Genomic DNA, 24,818 nt, shown 5'->3' with positions numbered 1-24,818 from the left:
CATTAGTTGGCCTGTAGAGAACAAGAACACTTGAATGTAGGTGAAGGCGGATCTCTAAGTTGATGTCCCAACCACCTCAGCTGATTTTTTTTTAATTTGTTTATGTTAGGGGTCTTTGCTGGCTTTCTTCAAGAATAACAGTATTGGGAATGTGATCTTGCTATATATATATATCCTAGTAATGTTCAAAGCATGTTGTCCCAAAGCTATTGATGATATTAATTGCTTATTGAGTTATGATGTTCCATGTCTAGGCACCGTATGTAAAAATGACTCGATTGGTGGTTTTGTACACATGAATTTTGGTATTTGTGGTGATGAGATTGTATTTGCAGATATTAGTTAAATGGAATTGAACTTTTATGGAAGTGAGGAGCTTTGTGTTTTCTTTTCACTATGTTAGTTAGAGTATCGATGAATGTGATCATTTAGCTTATCATTTCCTTCTATTCTGTTCTTTTCTTTAGGACTTTAGTTTTACTGTTGTTCACTGCCAATCTGATTGATGCTGCATTCATACGTAAATTATCTAAGTAGTTTTGGGCAGTCTGAATGGTAATCAATCAGTACAACATCATCTACAAAATAGAGACTGATTATATGGGTTTGTCCTACTGAATCTTCAAGAATTGTTCCATACTTGTTTCCTGTGAATCTGAATACACAATCAAGGGTAATAATGAAAACATATAGTGCCAAAGAGTCTCCCTGGAGAACTCCAGTGGAAATAGGAAGGCTCTCAGTCGTCTCTCCATTAACCATTACCTTTGCATGATAGTTCTAGTATGGTTCTGCTATTGCTTTATTTTCAAGTGTACGGTGTAATAACTGAGAATTTGGAACATCCTTTGTCTGTTGATTGAATTGAAAGCCTTTTAGAAATCTATGAAAGAGCAAGTGATTAAAACCTTTCCTTAAGATTAAGGAAAGGTTTTAATCTCTTTCTAGCAAGCTTCTAAGGCAGTGGATATGTTCAACAGTGCTCTGTTTTTTCAGGAAACCTGCTTTATTTTTGAGAGTAGAAAAGGTGTTACATATGGTTCAGTTCACCTTAGAAGCATCCTGTTATAGATTTTCAGTGTGATTCCTCTGGAATTTTCTGCGTTGTTCAGATGACCTTTCTTGGGTATTCATATTATTAGGCCTTCTCTCCATTGGGATGGAATGTTGGATGTAGCTAGAGTGTATTACAGGTATTTAACAGTTGTTTCCAAAGCTCTTTTCCTCCATGTTTAATAATTTCTGCTATTATACCATCTAATTCAGATACTTTCTCATTCTTTTAGGTTTTAGTGCAGTTTCAAATTCTTGTATCATAAAATTGTTACATGTAAATGGAATCAAATATGCAGATGATCTCGTCCTTCTTGCAAGAACCCCAAATGAACTACAAAAGTTGATCAACAAGCTAAACGAAACCTGTAAAACAATAAAAACAAATAAATATACAAAAGACAAAAGTAATGAAAATAGGGAGGAATGGAACTATCATGTCAGCCACCCTAAACGGAGAACAAATAGAACAAGTAGACAACTTCATATACCTTGGATCAAAACTAACAGAAACAATAGATGAACTCAAAACAATCAAACACAGAATAGCGATAGGATGGACCAACATGGGAAAATTACAGAAAATCTGGAAAACAAACAAGATATCTAAGCAAGCCAAAATCAAATTATATGAAGCAATAATTATACCAACAGTCACCTATGGAGCAGAAGCGTGGAGTTAAAAAAAAAAAAAAAAAAAAAAAAGAGAGGAGAAAAAACTGCTGGCATTTGAAATGAAATGCTTAAGAAAAATACATAGAACAAGTTGGATAGAAAAGAAAACAAACATCACAGTCAGACAAGAACTATTGTATAAAAAGACAATAATAGAAAAAATTAGAAAACAACAACTGAGATAGTTTGGACACACTGTATGCATGGATGCAGACAGACTTCCTTACGTCCTAATCAATACTTTTCCAACTGAAAAAAGAAGACCCGGAAGACCAAGAATTACCTGGCTGAAATTAATAAAGAACATATAAGGAACTTTTTCAAACAGCAAGGAATAGAGAAGACTGGAAGATCCTGCTCGAGAGAAGACTCGACTCGTCTTAGACGGAAGAGAAGAAGTAAATGGAAAGTTCTTTATGGATTATTATTTCTGGGAAGGCATCTGTAGTGAAGTTAAATGATGAATTATTCAATAGTTTTGAATTTTTTTTTTTTTTTTTCATAGTGAGAGTTCTTCACTTTTATCTTCAGGTAGCGTGCCATTTTTAACTTTTATTCTTGGTCTTTTGGGCTTCCTCTCTTTGGTGCATAAGGAATACGCTAACAGGTACATTTCTCTGGTTTTATGAGTATTTTGATAGTGTTTCAATTTTTGACAGCCTGGATATGGTTTTCCTTGTCTTGTCAAAAAGACATGTACTTCATCATTTAGCTCTTTTAACTGAGTATGTAGATAGTGCATCCTCTGGTTCCTGTATTGCTGCTAAATGTCATTGCATTTCATTATCAGTTCTTCAGTGGTGTGTGTGTTACCCATTTCCTTTGAGGAGATGAAGTCTTGCCGACCAAAGTTTTTGCTGCTGCCTCATGGATGGAATGCACAATATGAGCAAAGCTCAGGGATGGTTCTTCAGGCATCGAGCATTTCATTAATTCCGTTCCAGTGATTTTTATTCTTGTTTTAGGTTTAAAAGCACCTGAGAGAGTGCTTTTAAACTCCCAATTTGGATGTTCCCAGGTTTGTGTGGAAATTTGTTCTGCAGCTAGAAGATATCGATTTTCATTTATTGTGCTGTGTACATAAAAGGCCCTATATTTTTTGTGATTGCTGAAACATCTTATCTTATTTATGCATTAAAATCTCCAACTATAATGTGGAGACTGTGTGTTGGGACAGTGTTGAAAAAGTTTGAGAAATGATTGTAGAAAGTATTCTTGGCATTTTCATTTGGTACAGGTTATTGTTGCTTTTGGGTTTGAGTTTTAAGTTATAGCCATTATTCTCAGAGATTTGGAGGCAGATGAGATGTGATTATAGATTCTTTTGTTGACTTGGATTCTGATCTCTCCATTGCTAGATTTGTCTCATGTATAGAAGTCTTTTTTTTTGCAATTTGATGTGACTTCATTCCATTCCAAATCTATTCTCCACCTATGTTCTTGGATGCAGACTGCATCAAGGTGTACTGACTCTGCTCTGGTGCAAAGTTCATGGAATTTTCCAGATTTCAAGAGGATACAGACATTACAAGTATATATGTTGAGTAAGTTTCTCCAGAGTTTTTGACGTTTTGAGTGTCTACCTGTTCCTGCTTAAGTTTGTGGGTTTCCTTGATGGCTTTCACCAACAGCTTCATAACTTCTCTTTGAGAAAATGGAGTGGATGTTGAACTACATGATTTTTCTGCATCTCTTATTCCTTTTGAAATCAGCAATAAATTCACATATCGGGTAATTGTTCCTAACACATTCTTCACCAGCTACATTAGCCTACTTGGGAGTATACCTAGCATTTCCCAGGAGGCACCAACTGGGAGGCATGACTTGTGTTTGATCCCCCACCCCAAATGGATAAAGGGTGAATATTAAAAATGAAATTATTAGTATTTTTAGTATTAGAAAAAAAAGAAAAGAAAAAAAACCAGCTTATTGTAAGTAGTTTGGAACAGAATTCTAGCTTCATTCACAGCCTATGAAACCTGCAACATTTGCATAACAATCATTAACAAGACCAAGTCTTGAGGGTCAAAGCTGTATAACTGAGAGGAGACCTCCACATAGCCTTTAAAGGAATGCGGAGAACCGACCAGGGCTTCTGACCTAATGTCCAATCCTCACCTTCTCGTGGTGCACCCTGTTGGGTATCTACTTTGATACTGAACGAACGAGGATGGGCTGGCAATTTGGGATTTAGCCGACCAAATTGTATTCTTATTGGTTAAACCAAAATAAAAAATGATGGTACAACATGACAAAATTTCATGCCGGCTGGGGCGTCGCCCGGTTAAACAAGGCCCCCGTTGTTTTCGCCAGGGAACCAGGGCGAACAGCGAAAAGTCAGCTACTGGAACAAATCTGAAAACAAACCCCAACTCAACATCACCAGAGTTAAAGATCGGTACTATCAACGTAAGAAGCCTGAATGGCAAAGAAATGGAGCTAGCTGAGGAATTAGATAAGTACCAGATCGACATAATAGGGGTGACTGAAACAAAAAAGACCAAAACTGGTGAGATCTTTCTGAGCAATAAATACAAAATGTTATATTCAGGCAATAACAATCAAGGAAAAGAAGGAGTAGCCATAGTATTCAACACAAAATACGAGGCTAATCTTCTTGAATGGCAGTCAGTCTCCAGTAGAGTAATGTGGGCAAATATGAGAATGGGTAACTGGACAATGAGACTTATTTGTGCCTATGGTCCCACAGAAGGTTCTACTAAGGTAGAAGTGGAGGAATTTTTTGAGGCTTTAGAAAAAGCAACTGACACAATGAAAAAGGAAAAGTTGGTCCTTGTTGGGGATCTAAATAGTAGAGTAGGAAATGATTGTGAGACATACAAAAATATTTTGGGAAAATTTGGAGAAAAGAGCAAAGCTAATAATAATGGCAAATATCTGTTGGATTTCTGCTCAGGACATGGACTGGTTATTACTAACACCATGTTCCAACATAAAAATGTGCACAAATTCACATGGAGAGAAGAGGCTAGGAATAAGAAAAGTCTCATTGACTATGTTATTGTTGATAGTGATGTTTTCTCCCTGGTGCAGGACACCAGAGTGTACAGAGGATTTGAAATTGGAAGTGATCACTATTTAGTCTTGAGCAGGATAAAATTGAATTTCATATTGAAAAGAATAACATGTAAGAAAGTTTTAAAGCGAATAAAAGTTGAGCAGCTTTCAGATGTAAACTGTAGACTAAAATACAGAAATATTATTGAAAAGAAAATGAAAGAGTTTGAGAACAGGAATCAAACCTTGGAGATTCAGTGGCAAACTCTGAAGGAAACATTGATTGATTCTGCCAGAGAGGCATGTGGTGAGGTTGTGTGCAAAGATAAAAAAATCAGAACGCCCTGGTGGACACAGGAAGTTAAAGAGGCAGTGAAGGAAAAGAAGAAAGCATATCAAAAGTTCCTGGCAAATAAGTCAGCTTTTACTCTTACAGAATACAGAGACAAATGTAAGAAAGCTAAACAGTGTGTAAAACTAGCTAAACAAAAGTCATGGGAGGACTTTGGCAAGAATATAGAAAATAAATATCAAGAAGGTGGCAAAATATTCTGGAGGTTGTTGAAGAAGCTTAGGAATGGAGGAAAGAGTGCTGTAAAAGGAATTAGAGATGATAAAGGTGAAATGAAAACAGGAGAAAACGATATCCTTGAAGTATGGAGTAATTACTTTGAAAATCTGCTAAATGAAACAAGCAGTGATGACAGCACAGTGATAAAAAACACTGACCAGGCATGCAGTCAGGAATACATATCCATACTTGAAGTAGAAAAAGCCATCAAAGGCTTGAAATGTGGAAAGGCAGCAGGAGTAGATGATATTCGACCAGAAATGCTGAAGTATGGTGGTATAAGAGTCTTACAGTGGCTGCACTGCATAGTTCAGAAAGCCTGGACAGAAGGACGAATTCCCGATGATTGGAGTAGAGCTCTCATAGTACCCATATATAAAAAGGGAAATAAAACTGAATGTGAGAATTACAGAGGTATTTCCCTACTGAGTGTTCCTGGCAAGATCTATGCAAGTATACTTGAGAAACGGTTGAGAAGAATTGTGGAAGAAAAGCTTGGTGAAGAACAAGCTGGATTCAGGCCAAATAGAGGCTGTCAGGATCAGATCTTCACTTTACGACAAATAGTCGAGAAAGCATGGGAATATAATAAAGATCTGTATTTAAGTTTTGTCGATTTGGAAAAGGCATATGATAAGGTGCCAAGAGAGAAGCTATTCAATATGCTGCAGTTATATGGTGTCAATGGGGCATTATATCAAGCAATACTTAGTCTTTATTTGAGTTGTGAGTCAGCAGTTAGAATTGAAGGAAGTACAGGAAGATGGTTTAATGTTAAATCTGGTGTGAGACAAGGATGTACATTATCCCCTCTGTTATTCATTATCTATATGGATCACATTATGAAGGAATGTGGTATTAAACCTGATATCAAAATTGGAGATGTTAATGTCAGCTCTTTGCTTTATGCGGATGATGTTATACTTCTAAATAAATCCGCTGCAAGTCTGCAAGATTCTCTGACTAAATTGAATAGCTGTTGTAATAGATATGGTATGAAGGTCAGCAATAAAAAGACAAAGACAATGAAAATAGGCAGAATCATTGAAAATGTCAACTGTGTTGTGAATGGAGAACCTGTGGAACAAGTAAAACATTTCAGCTACTTAGGCACAATTTTTACTGAAGATGGTAAACTAAATATAGAAATAGACAACAGAATCAGCAAAGCTGGTATTGTGGGAAGTCAATTGAATAAATTCATACGGAATAAGAAAGAAATTAGTCGGAACACTAAATTAGCTGTATACAAGACTGTGTTCAAACCAATTTTAACTTATGGATCTGAGAGCTGGGTCAGAAGTAAAACACTTGACCAAAGACTAGAGACCGCAGATATGAGAGTCCTGAGAAAGATTAGAGGCATGAACAGATGGCATCAATGGCAATATCATATTAAAAATGAGGATATTAGGAAAGAACTTGACATTGTCAGCATCCAGGAATGCGTTAGCAGAGCTAATCTCAGATGGTATGGTCACTTAAATAGAATGGGAGAGGAAAGATTAGCAAAACAAGTGTTCTCTGCCAGGTTGGCAGGAAAACGACCCAGAGGAAGACCAAGATATAGGTGGATTGATACGGTACAAAGTGCCTTAGACGATAGAAATATAAGATCTGATAATGTTGGAGTCTTGACAAGTAACAGACTGATTTGGAGGAAAATTGTAGATAGGAAGTTAGTAATGATGTAATTTTTTCATGTAGTACTGTCATATCCTGTACACCCCTTGAGGGTACATGGCAGGAATTTGATGATGATGATGATGAAGTCTGAGATAATTGTTGAAAACTCTCCCACCTGCACCAATGACAGTTATTCCTTTTGACACCTCCCAGACACCTAGGCACAACTTCTTTCCATTTGTGCTCCATCCTTTTCATTCAGATTGCAAAATATATGAGCAACTAATTAAAACTAAACAATAACAATGAATCTAAAAATTAATGGGCCTATGTTGCAGTGCAAAGCTTTTCATATGATGCTGATACATTTGAAATTGACACTCTTAGTTTTCTTTCTATATTTAACTGAAATCTATATTTTGTTTTTAAGGCAGCCACTGCGTTACATTGTCATTATGTTGTCATCGGTTATAAAATAGTTTCTAAAAAATTCTTCTTCAACATTGTTAAATGATTTTCAAAAGTTGCAAATAAAAAACTTTGATGTGTGTTGCTCTTCTGCCTTGTAGGTTTGATAAATTCATCTACATTTGCAAACATTTCTAATTTTTGTTGCTTTATCTTTTTGTTCTATAACTCTATTTTTTTACAAAAAGCATTAACTTTGTCACTCATCTCTAAGATATGTATTTTTTCCTTGGAGTTGCAGATTTAATATATTTAGCTTCCTGAATATGTCCACCAAGTAGCTCAATTTCATCATAAATAAGTGGTGTCTAAACTTCTCTGCTTCTTCGTGATTTTTCCTCTTCAAAGAAGATTGCTATTTTGTCTCTTAATTTGTAAACACATTGTAAACATTGTCCCTGTGATAACCATCTTGTCTTGCATGTTGACTAATTTTGAACTGTAATATATCAGAACACAGAAAGATAAATAAATAATTATTTATTGAATTATTGCATTATTTCGCTGGTGTTATAACCATCATCTCCAGAGCACAAGACACAGTTTATCACAGTACACGAGACTACAACAACAACAACATAGTGTAATAATGGGACTAGTTTGAAGAATTGTAGTAACAACACAAAGACTAAAGTCCTAATTAGGCACCCTCTATGTTAAAAACACAAACAAACAGAGAGAGAAAAAGCTGGTACTAGTTATGTCTTAAGACGACTGTCTACTAAATCTTAGGCAAATTTATACAGCCATATTTGTTAAGATTTGGAGTATGCTTCAAGGCTTCTGTTGCATCTAAGAACAATCTCTCTGACTTGTAAAAGCTTCTATGCAGTACTATTGTTTTCTTCCAGTTGATTCTGTGTGCAGGAGGGGGGGGTATCCAAAGCATGGTCTGCTAGGCCCTACTTGCCATAGCAATAGTGCCGGATGTATCTTTTATGTTCACTGATGCGGATGTCCACAGTTCTTACTGTTTGACTGTAGTAATCCCTTGGCAAATTTTGAGCGATCTTCAGCCACTCTAAACAGTCCCTCAGAGCTCATGCCAGTCCACTGTCTGATGTCTGCCAGCCAAGATTTTCTTCATCTTCCTTGTCCTCTTCTTCCATTTATCTTCCCCTTTATAAGCAATTGAAGTATTTTATATTTTTCATTACAAAGTAGGTGACCAAGATATGCAGTTTTCCTTCTTTTTATGGTATCTAAAATTTCACATGATTTCCCCATTTGTTCCAGTACCTCCTGATTGGACGTTTTTGCTGTTCCATGGGATTTTTAACATTTTGTCTGTATAACCACATCTCAAAGGCTTCAAGTTTTTTTTATTGATGTTATCTTTAAGGTCCAAGTTTTTGCACCGTACAGCAATATAGACCATACATAGCATTTAACCATGCGTACTCTAAGTTTAAGTTGCGGTTACACAGTGTTGATTTCATCAGGAGAAAATTTTTTCTTGCCATTTCAATTCTAACTTTTATTTCCATTTCTGGATTGCATTCTTCATTTAACCAGCATCCGAGATATGTAAACTTTGTCACTCTTTCTACTCGAATTTAGTTTTGACCATGAATTTAGTTTTGGTTATATTTATTTTTAATCCCATTTTTTCACTCTCGTCATTCACTAGTTCCAGAAGATTTTGAAGATCCTGAATATTGTCAGCCAGGAGAGCTGTGTCATCAGCATATCGGATGTTACTGATGATTTCACCATTTACATTAATCCCTTCCTCTCTTCCTTTTAAGATTTTTTGAAATATGGCTTCTGAGTATATGTTAAAAAGAAAAGAAGAGGTGACAGCACACATCCTTGCCTTACTCCTCATTTGATGTTAATGGGGTCTGTAATAATGTCATCAATGGTTCCAATTGGTTCCAATATAAGTTTTGAATGATCCTGATGTCTTTACCATCTAATCCAATTCTCTTTAATAGTGCAATCATTTTAGTATGTTGGACTTTATCAAATGCTTTCTCAAAGTCAATGAAGCAAATGAATACTTCCTTGTTTTGATCAATGCATTTTTGGAATAAGATTTGAGAGCAGAAAAGAGCCTCTCTCTTGTTCCCAAACTGTTTCTAAAACCAAATTGGGTATCACTGATGGTGTCTTCACATTTTCTGTATATTCTTTTTTGAATTATTTTCAGGAACATTTTGAGAAATGACTCATTAGGCTGATCATTCTATAGTCATTACAAGTTTTCACATTTGCTTTTTTAGGTAGCATGATGAAGATCGACTGTAACCAGTCTTGTGGGAATATGCCTGTATCATAGACCTTATTAAATAGCTTTACTAATATAGCAATGTTGTCACCTTCTAATAACTTTACTATTTCTGCTGGTATTCTATCAGGACCTAAGGCTTTACCATTTTTAGCTGAGTTCAGCGCACATTCTACCTCTGATCTTAGAATGCATGGACCGTCCATCTGTTCATAAGTATTTTCTGGGTTCTGTCTGTTATCAGAAAAGAGTTCTACATATTTCACCCATTCTTGTATTTTGTCATCTTTTTCTGATATTATTTCTCCCTTTTTGTTTCAACGGACACATAGTTGTTTTTTTTTAAATATACCTGGGGTTTCTTTCAGCTTTTTGTGTAGATTAAAACTGTCATGCTTTTCTTGTAGAATTTCAATTTCTCTACATTTCTCATTCATCCAGATTTCTTTTGCTTTTTTGATCTTGCCTTTAATTTTTTGAACTTCTTTATATTTTGTTGGACTGTGATTTTTATATAATCTGCGTTGATCCATGAGAGAAAGAATTTCGTCAGTTATCCAATCTTTCTTTTTTACTGCTCTACAGGACACAAGGAATTGGTACATTTCTCTATGAAGACAGATTTTAATTTGTCCCATGATTCATCAACTCTCATGATGTCATCATTCTTGATAAGTGCTATCTCTTGATTCAGATCTTGACTCAATTTGTTTCTTATCTCTGGATTTTTTTTTTAACTTTCCTAAATTAAACCTTTTTTGTTGATGTTTCTGAAGTATAGCTTTCAGTCTAATTTTTAACACTGTCACCAGTAGATTATGATCAGAAGCAATATCCGCACTAGGATAGGTTTTTGTGCTCTTTATGGAACTTCGAAATCGTTGATTAATTAGCAAGTAATCAATTTGGGTTCTGACTATATTTGTATTATTATCTTGTGGTGATCGCCAAGTATATAGCCTTCAGGATGGTAGCTTAAACCTTGTGTTTGTGACTATTAGCTCCTCTTCTTGGCAGAATTGAATAAGATGGTCTCCTCTCTCATTACATGTTCCCAGTCCATGTTCGCCAACTATATCTCCACTTCTACCTTTCCCAACTTCACCCATGACAATGTTAATATCATGTTTTTTTTTGTGTTTTTCATTAGTTCTTTTAATTGGTCATAAAATTCTTCGATCTCGGTATCACTCTTGTCAGCAGTATGGGCATAGACCTGTATAAGATTAATATCTACTGGTTGACCTTTTAGTTTTAATAACATCATCCTATCTGAGTAGGGGATGAAGCTCAACAGTGACTTATTGGCATCTTTGTTTAATATTATTCCAACTCCATTTTGATGGTTGTTTTCACTACTTCCAGAGTTATACATTGTCATGTCATTAACTTGAGTTTTGCCTGATCCTGGCCACCTAACTTCACTCATTCCTAAAATCTCAATTTCAAGTCTTTTCATTTCCTGAATAGCATTTCTTAGCTTACCTGCTTCGTACAGGGTTCTGACATTCCAAGTTCCTAGTTTTAGTGAACGCACCAATTTGAGCCCGGAGATTCTTCGCATCCCTGTCCCATTTAAGGGACGCCGAGAACTCGGGACCATTTGTGTAGATTTGCTCACCATGGTGGTTAATCTGGAGAGAATAGTGCAGTAGTTTCTCCATTTGCTTTCTGCTCTGCAGTATTACAGACGTACACAATAAACTGTATTGCCATCTGCAATTTTCTAATCACAAGCTTTACCGTCATCATGAAACTTCAACCTTGTGTCAGTACTGACAAAGCAGCTTCCCTTTGTCAGAGGATTGAATCCTCAGCAACAGGAAATGTGGCTTGGCACAGAATGGGATAGATAGATACAGACCATAATATCCTATGATCTGAAACATGCTTACTTTATCTGTATTGCTATAAATTTGGATGTTTATTTAAAGCCTTACTTCTGTCCGAAATTAATCAGAACAACTACTTCTCACTGTCTAAGATATGGCAGTCTTAGTCTCAAATATTTTAAAATAAAGTTAATAACTAATAATACAATGTATTACCGAGGAAACTTTTGCATTGTTTTATGTATGTCATTACACAGCTCTCACTGTTTCATTCAATTCATTGTTTGCATTGTAACCTTGTAATTATTTAATGTTGCCAATATATGATGGTGTAACATTCAGATTTATGGGTTTAAATGAATTTTATGTACTTATTTCCTTGTGTTTTTGTGTATTGAAGAAACAGATTTTTCAATGGGAAGAACAAAGAGAAGGAAGAAGGAAAAAAAAGAGTCTATCTGTGGAAGTTGTTTAAGATGTGTGAAAGTGAGCAGTAATTATTTTGCATGCAAAGATCATGGAATGCAGAATGCATTCCCTGCAAGAGAGAGAGTGCAGACAGAGAAAGCCTAAAGCAGCCACATTGCATGGCTCGTGATTCCATTGAGTTTGTTGTAGTTTTGGCATTACTGCCTGAGAAACTAAGGCCAGTGTATTATGTCTGTTAATTGCATATATTCTCCAGTTATGTTTTTCAAGATGAAAAATAAATCTCTTTATATAAAACTCTGTATGAGACCAGCCAAATTCACCTACAATTGAAAATTATTTAGAAGGGATCTTTGCATGCTAAACTATTGGAGGTTCTGTGATGTGAAGAAATGGAACACCTAAACAAATTCTTTTAATATTGTGATATGTTTTTATATATATTCATGGGAAAGCTTGCTTATCATAAACTTAAAACTTGCCTATTAACCACAGAAGAAAAATTGTTCATTCCCTTCACAATTTTGAAAATTTTCTCATCCTTACTATTTTTTGAAAAGACTTCTTTGTAATACAGTGCTCTCCTTGACTTTGTTTAGTGACACTCAGCTTGAAATAATGGTAGCTTTGATTAAAGGTATATTATTGTCCTTGCAAGTTAAAAATTAAATTAGACAGGTGGAATTTTCTTAAAACTATAACTATCTTCTAATTTTCCAGAGCTAATTTCCCAGGTAAAACTCTAGGGCTAGAGGATATCTGTGCTCTATGAGAATGGTATTTGCATCGATAATATCAAGCCATCTGAAGAAAGTCAGTTGTAAGTTTGATTTTAGTTGCCAATTAGAGGAACTTCTCCTAAGCCTTTCTTTGAACATTTCTTGAGTTAGTCCAGTGGTCGCCAAAGTGGTTGATATCGACCCCCCCCCAGGGGTCAATATAACATTGTTAGGGGTTGATTCGGGCTCAGGGGTTGATAGAAAAATATAAGACATCATTGTACAGGTAATATTTAATTTGGTTAACTTGGATTACCTCTATCCTGAATGACAACGCAATTAAGAGTGAATCATGGGAACAGTGACATGAATAGGACCTGTAAGATGGAGCAAGGTCATGAAAATAGTTAGAGGCCAATCAAGTAGGCCAAAATGACGTATTTATCAATAAACGGATGTTGGTGGCTCCTGCCCGGCCGGTGTGGCGGGAGCGAGATTGCAACATGTGCACGGTTCTTATTTACTTACACGTACTCAATCACAGTCTCATTTTTGCACATCGATATACAAGTGAGCATTAATGTTCTAAAATTCATCAACATACATATTATAATTCAATCGTTATTCATTCACGAACTAAACTTCTCTATGTTGAAGAGTTGAGCAGGACTGTTAGTAATACCAGCGATATTAATACCAATAGTTTATTAATATCACTAGTAATACGAGTGATATTACTAGTGATAGTAATAGTAGTAGTAATATAATAATATATACTATATTTTACATACAGTAAATACTGTAACTATAAAATAAACAATCTAAAAACTCACATAAGTGTCTTTTTTTGTTTGTCCTATTATAATTACATAATAGTAAAATAGAGGGGGTCGATAAAAAGTTAAGAAACTCTTGAAGGGGTCGATGGTCAAAGAAGTTTGGCGACCCCTGAGTTAGGCAATCTCTGGCACATGCAAGTAGGGTTTTCCCCTTCTGGAAACTTGGTTTATGACTCCACATTTCCGCAAAATTGACCACAGAACAAACGTTCTGTGGTCAGTTTTGGTAATACCGTATTTACTTGAACATAGCTCACCATTGCATATATCTTGCACCCCTGATTTTACTTTACAAAAAACAAAATTAAAAAGTTTTGCACATACCCTTGCACATGGAAAAAGTTTAAAACTTTAAAATATAGATAGTGAATGTTGTGGCAATTTCAGATATTTTGGAATCTGTTGAAGAGAATCAGCATTTCAACTCAACAATTGTCAGCTTGCCTTTGTTTTTGAGTCGTGTAATCTTCTGTTAATACCACACCAATCATATGCATAGAGATGGAAGCATCCAGTGTAAAGGAAATGAGAGCATTGACTTTACTTGAGTTTGGATTGCGCAGGGGTGGAGTGGTAAAAGAGTTCAACAAAAAGAGTGGATGGACTCTACAATAGTTCAAGATTGGATTGCTCATTGCACTACTGAAGATGTCTCTTCATGTTTGTTTGAGTAATATGGGACTTGCATATTGTAGTACTACCATGGAAACCTATGTTGTGAACCTCAGTTTCTAAATGTTTTTGTGCATTCGTGTTCCAGACAATGCCAGGAACTTGGCATTCAACATATTGGCTAATGAATTGCAGTTTTTACATATTATCCTTCGTAGCATCCTTTCCATGTTCGGTGAGTGTGGTGGATCGTCCACTGCAGGTGGCACTTACAGCTGACTCCCTGCACTACCTTTATGGTATAACTGATTGTTGACCTGGGAGGGCCCAATTTGTCACCAATTTGCTGAACAGACAGACCTGCAACATGGGACAAACAGCCAGGGGCCTTATTTCGATGCCTGGCTCTACTCGTGTAGGACAGTTTCCATGGATTCTTAGGACCTAAAATAGCAAAACAACTTTTGGATGTGAAGACCAGTGTGGCCATTATTCCTGGTGGTCTTATACATTGTCTACAGCCCTTGGATGTGTATTGGTCAACAAACCATTCAAGGATTACATATGAAAATTCTACATGTATGGATGGCATTCAGGGGCTACGACCTGACTGTGACAGGGAAGATTAAGAGACCATCATTAGAATGGTTGTGCAACTGGATTTTGAGAGCTTGTGACATGATTTCACCAGAAATAATTGCCAAAAGTTTTTTTAAACACCAGCATCTCTAATGCCCTGGATGGGAGCAAAGATGATGTCATTTGAATAGATGACCTTGACAATGCACATGAAGAAACTGCTCTTGAGATCAGAAGTAGCTATAACGAATAGGAGATTCTTGGTAAGTCATACCCATTTTCAATTTTTTTAAATCATGGTGATCTTATAATTCCAAAATGATAAAAAGACAAATAGTAATGAAACTGATTGTTTTAATTAAATTACAGAAACATTGTCTCTCATGATTCAAATTTGTGTGATGAAGGTAAGCGGCTGATCACATAAATAATGCTGATAATAAAAATTTAAATACATTCATTTTATAAATAATGTGAGCAATTATAAATTATAATGAATACTGAGCCATTTAATAATAAACGTCAATTTAATTTTTTCCTGAAAAACTTTAATTTCCAAAAATCCCCACATATCTTGCAGCACGATTTTTTAACTTTAATTTTCGGGAAAACATGCGAGTTATATTCGAGTAAATACGGTATACAAGTGTTAGAGTTTAGGGCTGTGAGGCAACAGTTGTGTGTGTGTGTGTGTGTGTGTGTGTGTGTGTGTGTCATTCTTTCTCTTCCCTGAAAAGCTTTGATTAATTGAGGATTTTGCTCAATATCACTTGAAGGTTCAGAAAGTTAGGGCTAAAGGAGTTCTGTCTACTCCTTCAGGAATAAAATGCACTAAAGGATTTATTTTCTTTCAATTTTGATTATAAAAAATATAATAATTTATTTATTTAGGAACACATAAACATTTCAGAAGATTTTCTGTGCTAATGAAAAAATTGACTATACCCTTGATTTAGTTGCTTAATGAGAATATTCCCACAGAGAAGGTCCCAGGGAGCAGAAAAAAAGCAAAATCATTTGTCCTAATTTCTAATCCACAGCTTCTTGTAATGTTCCATTAGTCTGTCCACTTGAATACTGAATCATTGAGGATGGAGTGACAATTTGAGAAGTACTTGGCCAAAAATGATGGCACAACATGATGAAATGTTGTCAGCTGGGGCATTGCCTAAAAGAACAGTTCCCTAAACAACCATATCAACATATGAATAGACTAGAAGTTTATAAAATCTATTGCAGTGCATTGTTTGTTACATTGGACATTAGGACATTCTGGAGAAATCTGTCAAAAAGAACATGTCAGATGTGGAGAAAAACGAGCGCATAAATCCAGATTGGCATTTTACACCACCAATGAAAACCATCAAGTCAATTGGCAAATCACCAAAATACTATATATATAATTTAATACTTAGGTATGCACATTTGAAGAGGCTAGTGAGAAGATACAATGTCTGCCCCAGCGTAATAAAAACCATGGCCTGATATTAAATTATCTTTGGGTGGCATACATAAGAGAACTATATGTGGATGAATTAGGTAACGAGACAATATTTTATATCCTGTAACAGTGACCCAAAAGTGAAGTTTACTTACCAGCAGTGGAACAGCTGCCAAAAGGAAAAGCTCCTGGAGCTGATGGTGTGTCAGCGAAATTATTGAGAGCAGCTGGGGATGAAGTAGGGAATATATTGACTGAAATTTGTCAACAGGTTTGGCAGAAAATATACTGGCCTAGAGATTGGAAAACATCAGTATTTGTCTCAATTCCCCAAAAAATCAAATTCCAGAGATTGTGAGAATTATAGAACCATCACACATGCAAGTAAAATTATGCTAAAAGTAATCTAACAAAGGTTGGACCATATGTGAATAGGGACATGCCACAAGAACAAGCAGGCTTTAGGAGAGGCAGAGTAACTAGAGACCAAATAGCAAACATGAAATGGGTTATGGAAAGAGCAAGAGAATTTCAAAAGGAAGTATTCATCTGTTTTATTGATTATAAGAAAGCTTTTAATTGTGTGGATCACAACAGACTGTGGATTGTTGGAAGTTTTTTCACTTGGCTATGCTACCAATTATATATTTGGTTTAATCATTTATCCAAGTGTAAGCAAACAGAGTTTGCACCTGAAGTATTTTCAGGACTGGGGGAAACTTGTGGCAAAGGTGATATAACTTCTTATCACTTGTCTTAGTATTCCATAATGCAAAGCACATCTCTTTGTGGACATGTATAATGCTATTCATTAAGGGAAGGGTCACTACCCAGACCAGTTTCGACCTTTATTGAGGTCTCATCAGTGAGAGCCAGACCCAGAGGTGGAAGTAATGGAGAAGTAATATTTCCATATACAAGTTGCCAAAAGGTGTCACACCTTATTATCAAAATTCTCTAGCAAGTGATGAGAAGTTATACCACCTTTGCCATGAGTTGCCCCAGTCCTGAAAATACTTTAGGCACAGACTCTGTTTACTTACACTTGGATAAAGGATTAAACCAAATATATAATTGGTAGACTGTGGATTGTAATGAGATCAATGGGAATTGCACATCTAATTCTCTTGATAAGAGAGCTGTATGACAACCAAGAAGCTTCAGTAAAAAACAGTCTTTGGAGAAACAGTGTTTGAATGGAAAAAGGGGTGTGGCAGGGTTTTATACTGTCACCCTACCTTTTTAATATTTATAGCGAATGTATTATGAGAATGGCTGATTTAGACAAAGATCCAGCTAGAATTAAGATTGGTGGTAGAAAAGTAGATAATTTAAGATATGCAGATGATATAACCCTCATAGCAGCAACTAAGGAAGATCTGGAGTGGTTGATTCTATTGGTTAAGACAGAAAGTAACAAAGCCAGGCTTAATTTAAACATCAGCAAAACAAAAGTGATATCTTCTGGCAATTTAAATAAATTTATAATAGAGGGAGATAAAATAGAAATTGTTGAAAGTTATGATTTACTAGAGCCCAGAATCAAAAATGATAGTAAACATGAAGATGAAATTAAAAGAAGGATAGTCATGGGAAAAATGATCAGGGTTCCAGGATTATATTATTATTATTATTATGTGACACCTCCAGAGAGTCTAAAGATTCATCGAGGGAGAGTGTGCCAACGCCATTGAACGATTGATCCCCTTCTAACTGCGCTCAAACTTGCTTAAGTTTTTGTGCGCGATTAATAGCAGAGGCTCTACCAATCGACCAACCTTCACTGGCTAAAGCGATGTTAAACCTGACAAAAATTATGAAAGATTGAGGTGTGAGTAACGCCATGAAAGTTAGAATTGTAAAAGCAATAGTATTTTGAGTAGTAGTGTATGGATACGAAAGCTAGATTATTAAGAAGAAAGACAGAAAGCGAATTGATTCATTTGAATTATGGGTGTGGAGGAGACTATTAAGAATCCCATGGACTGCAAGAATGACCAATAAGAAAGTTGAAAATATAAAGACAGATTACTTCTTGGAGATGATGATTGCTAAACAGAAGTTGATGTACTTTGGTCATATCATCATATTATGCAAGCTGATGAATAGTTTGGAGAAGGCAGTTATGTTGGGGAAAATTGAGGGAATTAGACAAGATGAAAGACCACAAAAGAGTTGGATGGGCAACATAAAAGAACTTACAAACTTGAACTTACAATTACTAAAAGAAAGGAAAAGAGGCTGAGTGGGATAAAGAGCCTTTCAAGACTTCCACCATGCTTTGAAGCACATCAAAATGTTGTGTGAAGTAGGAGGGAGATTATTTTAAACTCTGACGGTCATCTCCGTAAACTTTTTTTAGGTCTTGGTTAGGAAACCAAGAATGTAATTTCTTGCCATCTTTAACTTATAGTCCCATGCTTATATAGAAACACAGTATTAACTTCCCTACTGGCCAAGGCGGATGAAATAGTGAGACCAAATGGCACTTCTTATCCATGTTATTCTATGGGTGTTACAGAATCGTATCCAGATTCATCTATAGATGTCATGGCTGGTTGGGATGTTAAATAGAAGTGTCTAATTCAGTGGCTAGTATGTATATGTATACATATATTCAAAATATTCTTTTATAAGAAATGTAGCACATGCCTTTGAAAGTGAAATCTGTTTGTTTCTTGAAAGAATTAATTTAGATTTGTTATTGTTAATTAGCCTTTTTAAATCTAATAATTTAAAATACTGATTTTTTTTTTGTTAATAGTTGTTGAAAACATGAGTTGTCAAGGTCATACTATTGGTGGAGATTTCAGGGAGCTAAAGAGCATTATTGAAAAAGTGAAAGATAAATCACGAATAGGAATTTGTTTAGATACGTGTCATGCCTTTGCAGCTGGTAAGTGAAGTTTGTTTTTCTCTTTTGAATTGTAATTATGTTTGGTTGTATTTCATTTAACTTTTTGTTTCCAATTTCGGTAGTCAAGATGAGAAGCCACTGCTATGTCACTTGAAGGTTGGAAATTAACATTGGCTTCAATTAGTAAATCTTCCCCTTGTTAATAATACCTTCACATAAGGATTTATAAAAAAAAATGAAATCATTCTGTAGATACGAGATCTGTTATTAGGTTTTGCTGCAGAGTAGAAATATTATGTTCATTTATACAGTGTTGTTTATTTTTTATTGGTAATTATTAATTAGTTCATATTTACATTAAAGTGAAATTATTTAAAATTGTTGATTTTGTGTAAAAACTCAAGTGTGCCCATAGACATTAGTGTCATTGACTAATATATGAACCTCACTGTAATGAATACCATGCAACTCAAAGTGCTGCAAGGGGCCCAGTAAAGGAATTTCACTAAAGCAAATCCTCCACTGAAACAAATCTGCTATTAAGCAATATCAGATTACCATGCATTATTTTTTTTTTATCAGTGGCCAATTTAAATAAATAAAAAGGAAAAGATAACTTTTAATTGTATCATGTATGTAAACATTTCCTAAATGTATAATGAAAATGCATTATTTCATGTAATTGGAAATTTCCTTACTAATCTTACATATAAGAGAAATATTTGTATAGTTACAGCCTGTTGCAAACTATTTAATTGTGATATTTATTTTTAAAAGGATTCAGTTCACCTCTAATTTAGTAATTTTATTTCTGTAACAGAGAAAAAATATTGAATTTTCAGATGACATCTTCATGCCATTAAAGAAATTGTAGTCTTGTTTACAACAAGCAGTTATTTTGCTGGTATCTCACCACCACGTTATTTTAAATTATTTTATCTCCCCCCCCCCGAAGAAAAATAATTCACATACCTAGTGCCCTAGAGGGAGTATAATATTATTATTATTACTTGACACCTCCAGGGAGTCCAAAGACTCATCGAGGGAGGGCATCTATTCTACAACTCTCGATCTCCACCACCCACAATCCACCCTATGACTTATGACAATGTCTTGGATATTTTTCCTGATGAAGAAGAAATGATGGATACTGGCCATCCTCAATTCTCTAAAAATCAAAAATCCAAGGTTAATGAAAACAAAACTGCTCAAGAGATGATACCACCAAAAAGAAATAATGAAAACATTCGTACCATGGAATTGTTGTGGAGTCTGTAAACATCAATTGCATCATGATTCTCTTGCACAAGTATAAACTAGTATACTTCTGCCCACAGGAAAAGATACTAATACCAAGAGACAATCTGACTACAAAATATTAACATTATTCGTAAGGATAAGGGATGGACCTTCCCACAGAGGAGTCACCATCCTTGTGAGCAGCCATACCCCTTCCAGTGTCTCACTAATATAAACCTAGAAGCAGTTGCTATCCAATCCTGCCACAGATATCCTCAAGATGACCTTGATGATGTCATTATGCAGTTACCATCCCCTTTACTTTTAATGGGGGATTTAAATGGACAGAACACTGCGGGTAGTGCTTGAAAAACAGCAGAGGAAGAGTTGTTAAGCATATGCTTAACAACAATAATCTCTCCCTTCTAAACACAGGAAGCAACACCTTCCATCCTTCCTGAACATTCACTGTCATAGACTTAACTAGCTGCTTATCCTCCCTTTTACTGCTCTTCAAGTGGGAAACTGTAGAGAATTTATTTGGAAGTGGATCACTTTCCCATGATGTCCACTTTCCTGCATCATGGATCTATCATGGATATTATTATTATTTAAGAGAAATCTCCAGGTAGTGAGAAATTCATTGAGGAAAGCCATACTATTTTAATCAGCTGTTCATACCTGTTCTTGAATTCATTCATGCTAGTTGCACACAATATCCAACTGCAATCCATTCTAATCACACACACCACTATATGAGAGAAAAATCTAGCCCTGCACCACATTTTGGTTGTGTCTTTTCCCCATCCCTCCATAAAATGGAAAATTCCATCTACTAAAATTCTGAATAGTCCTTTCAGAAGTTGGTAAGTCTCAATACTCCTCTTTCTCCTGTTTTCCAGTATCTTCAGCCAACAAATTCTCAATATGTCTCCATAATCAGTATTCCACAATCCTATCATTTTTGACACTCTTTCCACTGTATCAAAATCATCAAGGAAACCAAGAGACCAGACATGCATGCAATAGTTGAAGTGAGGTCTTATCGAGTCCTTGTAAAGAGGCAAAATAACTTTTATCTTTACATGTCAAGGTTCATTTCAGCATTGCAATTATTCTCTGACTTGCATTTACAATTTTTGCTACATGACCATTGAACTTCCTGTCTATTAAAACTCCAAGATCCCTAGCCTGATTAGCTTCTTCTAGCATAATCCCACCAATATAATACAACACTGAATATCTAATCAAATAACTTTGCAAATACTACATATCATCAGCACTCCTGATTACCCAACCTATCTTTGCATCATCAGCATATAGCTGAATGCCACATGTCAAATCCTTCTCACTGTCATTAATATGTGCAGATTGCATAACAATGGACCAAAGACTGATCCATGAGGTACGCCACTGATTATCTTGAATCTTGTAGATTCACCCCCCCCCCCCACATACCACTTTTTTGATATCTGTCAGACAGCCATTCTTTTATCCATGCCAATAGTTTAGAATTGGATCCAATCCATATTCTCAAATTTATGGAGAATATAGATTGGATCCATGCTGTATTCTGTCAGAAGTCTTAGCAAAATCTAAAATTATCATGGTGTATCCATTCCACTTAGCTAACTCAATAGTAAAATTATTATAGAATGTGAGCAAGTTGCTAAAACATGACTTTCCCTTAGTAAACCCATGCTGTTCATTGCAAAATAGAGATTCTTTGTTAACCTATTTCTGAATGCAAACTATAACCAACTTTTCCAAAATCTTCATCACCACTCCTGAGATATTGATTGGTCGATAGTTGGATATGTCAGTCTTTGGACCACCCTTATGCAATGGGATTACCATACATGCTTTCCATTCCTATGGAATCATCCCTGTTCTGAGACTCAAATTATATAGTCTAGTCAAAGGAATACCAGTTCAGAACAATCTTTTAGCATCCGTGCTGATATTCCATCATTTCCTATTGTAGATTCTTATTTAGTTTGTGCAACAGCTCTAGTACTTCCTTCTCATACACATCAGTTTCCTCATGCTGTGAAGAGGTAGCAGTGAGTTCCATGTTGCATATACCATGCTGATAGTTTTAGCAAAATGGATGCTCATTAGTCTTTAATTGAAACCATCCTCTGATGCTATAATCAGATCTAACACTCTTTGACCACGAATTCCTTCTGTCACATGCTGCTTGAAGAAGTTGTCTTGCAGCAGCTCAATAAATTCAGTTTCATTCTTCTCATGTGATTTCACAGCTACCCAATCAATGTTCAGATAATTAATGTCTTCGTTATGATTACTCTTTTCACACCCATTGTATTTGTTTGAAAAGAGTAATCATTTCAAACAAGTCACTAGCAACACCCCCCACTACTGTATTTAATCTTGTTAGACTCTGCCTTACACCATATGGCTTCAAACTCACTACCACATGAAAAACTTACTAGTATTGCCATCATACCTTTCAACTCCAAATGAATTCAAGTAATCTGATCTCATTAGCAGCACAGTCCCTCCCCACCTATCCTGTCTCTCCTTCCTAAAAATACTGTACTCTTTGCACTCAATATCAGTTAGTGTGTCTGCTTCTGATAGCCAGGTCTCACTAATGCCTACAATATGAGTCCTAATATATTAACAATGGCAATAAACTCTACTTCTTTGTTTCTGATACTCCTAGCATTTGCATACAGACTTAAGTTACCTGCATGCTCCTTTGTATGCACTTGTATGTGGTCTACATGACAGTTCGACAATTTGCAGATCTCTGCTCTTATCTAGTTCCTTACTTATGCAGACATCTTTACGCATGCTTGATAAGTCCAAACTGGATAAACACAGAATCATTCTGTCTTCATAATGATTTTTATAATAATAACCCTTCTCATCATTAGCATAGTTATCTAATTGATACCCTTACACACGGATTCTCATTCCTTTCCCAAAAAAGAAGCAGAAAAACAACAAATTCAGTGTTCTTCAAATGGCACTGAAAAATATAAGTTGTTTATGAAAGAAGAAATGAAAGTTGTTTTGCTTAAATGCCATCCAAATGCTGTTGGACCAGATAATATCCATCAGAATTCAGTTTTCCTGACTCTGTGTTAATAATTTTTCAAGACTCCTGACACCAGCATATTAAGTGTAAGCCATCTCTCTTATACTAATTCAGTCTTTCTTCAAACTCACTCCACACTTCCAAAAATTCTTATCCATTCCTTTTACAGCCTACACATTGGATTGTTTGCCACCATAGTCCTGATTTGTAATTCATTTCCATGATATCTAGGTAATATGATGAGAAATTGATGAGAAATTGAGCAAGCTGTCTGGCTTACCTTCTCATCATTAAGCAAATTTGATTTTGCAGTCATCATTCATCAACAGTGCTGTGAATCATGTGACAGTATATTACACAAGCTGCCATGAGTTGGTTTCCACATTTTCTTATGCCATGAAGGAATGATGATTGCACACCAGTCAAACAAGCTCCAAAGAAAGTTTGGGATTTTTTTTTTTTTTGAAGGTACCACACAACAACAAACCTTATTGCTTTCAAACATGCCTGAGCTTGAACTAGATACATCTGGCATCAGAGTCAAATGGGATCTTGGATCCAGTATATATCCTCCACAAGAACAACCAGCACTAAAGAAGTATGGGACAAAATCTGGAAAATGAAGGGCAGGTATATTACTCACTGGCTGTCTATTCTTGATCACAATGGTTGCACAGTTGTTGATCAAACAGCGATTGCTGACACATGCAGGGACATTTCTGCTAAAACATCAGCATCTCCTCCCCCTTTCCCTAAGTTCCTTTCCCAAAAAAGAAGCAGGAAAATAACAAATTCAGTTTTCTTTGAATGGCACTGAAAAATATAACAAGTTGTTTATGAAAGAAGAAATGAAAGTTGTTTTGCTTAAATGCTATCCAACTGCTATTGGATTAGATAATATCCATTACAAGATGATAAAATATCTGTCACATGGATCAACTGTTTCACCTTTACAACAGAATTTTCTGTGAGAGCATATTTCCAGACACCTGGCAGAAGGCCATTATTATTGCCTTTTGTAAGCTAGGGAAGGATCCAAAATCCCCAAATAACTATTGTCCAATTTCTCTGACTAGCTGCTTGTGTAGGATCCGGGAAAAAATTGTTGAGTCTTGTCTTTTGTGGTTTCTGGAGAGAAAACTTTTTTCCCGGAACACAGTCTGTCAGGAGGAATCCATTAGAGAAGCCTTTCTAAAATAGGAGCATATATTTTACTGCTACAGAGAAAACCAATCTAGTATTGGTTTTCTTTGATAAGGAAAAAACATATAACACTGCTTGGAGATTTGAAATACTGAAAGACCTACATAATTTGGTCTTAGAAGCAGAAAAAAAACCAAATTCAGTTTTCTTCGAATGGCGATGAAGAATACAACAGATTGTTTATGAAAGAAGAAATGAAAGTTGCATTTGCTTAAATGCCATCCGACTGTTGTTGGACCAGATAATATCCATTACAAGATGGTAAAACATTTGTTATGAATCTTTCTTTCATCCATGGGTGCTTCCTCTTTTTTTTTATCAAGAACAAATCTGGTTAGACAAATCTTTTATCAAGATTTG

The 24,818-nt window shown here is 35.6% G+C and overlaps 1 protein-coding gene across 1 annotated transcript in view; it reads left to right on the top strand.

Annotated features, from left to right (window-relative positions):
• LOC150098056 (uncharacterized) overlaps window positions 1-24,818 on the top strand; it is a 114,659-nt gene that overhangs the window by 66,811 nt on the left and 23,030 nt on the right. The window contains exon 5 of the mRNA XM_090406350.1: window positions 18,857-18,988. Coding sequence (XP_090262476.1) covers window positions 18,857-18,988 — 132 coding nt within the window. The remainder of the gene's footprint in view (window positions 1-18,856; window positions 18,989-24,818) is intronic.

This window comes from Typopeltis vanoorti, chromosome 16 (assembly GCF_054136105.1).
Source record: "Typopeltis vanoorti isolate ZY-2024b chromosome 16, IOZ_Tvanoo_1.0, whole genome shotgun sequence".
In the NCBI taxonomy this organism is placed as follows: domain Eukaryota; kingdom Metazoa; phylum Arthropoda; class Arachnida; order Uropygi; family Thelyphonidae; genus Typopeltis; species Typopeltis vanoorti.
This window is presented reverse-complemented; position numbering and strand designations above follow the sequence as displayed.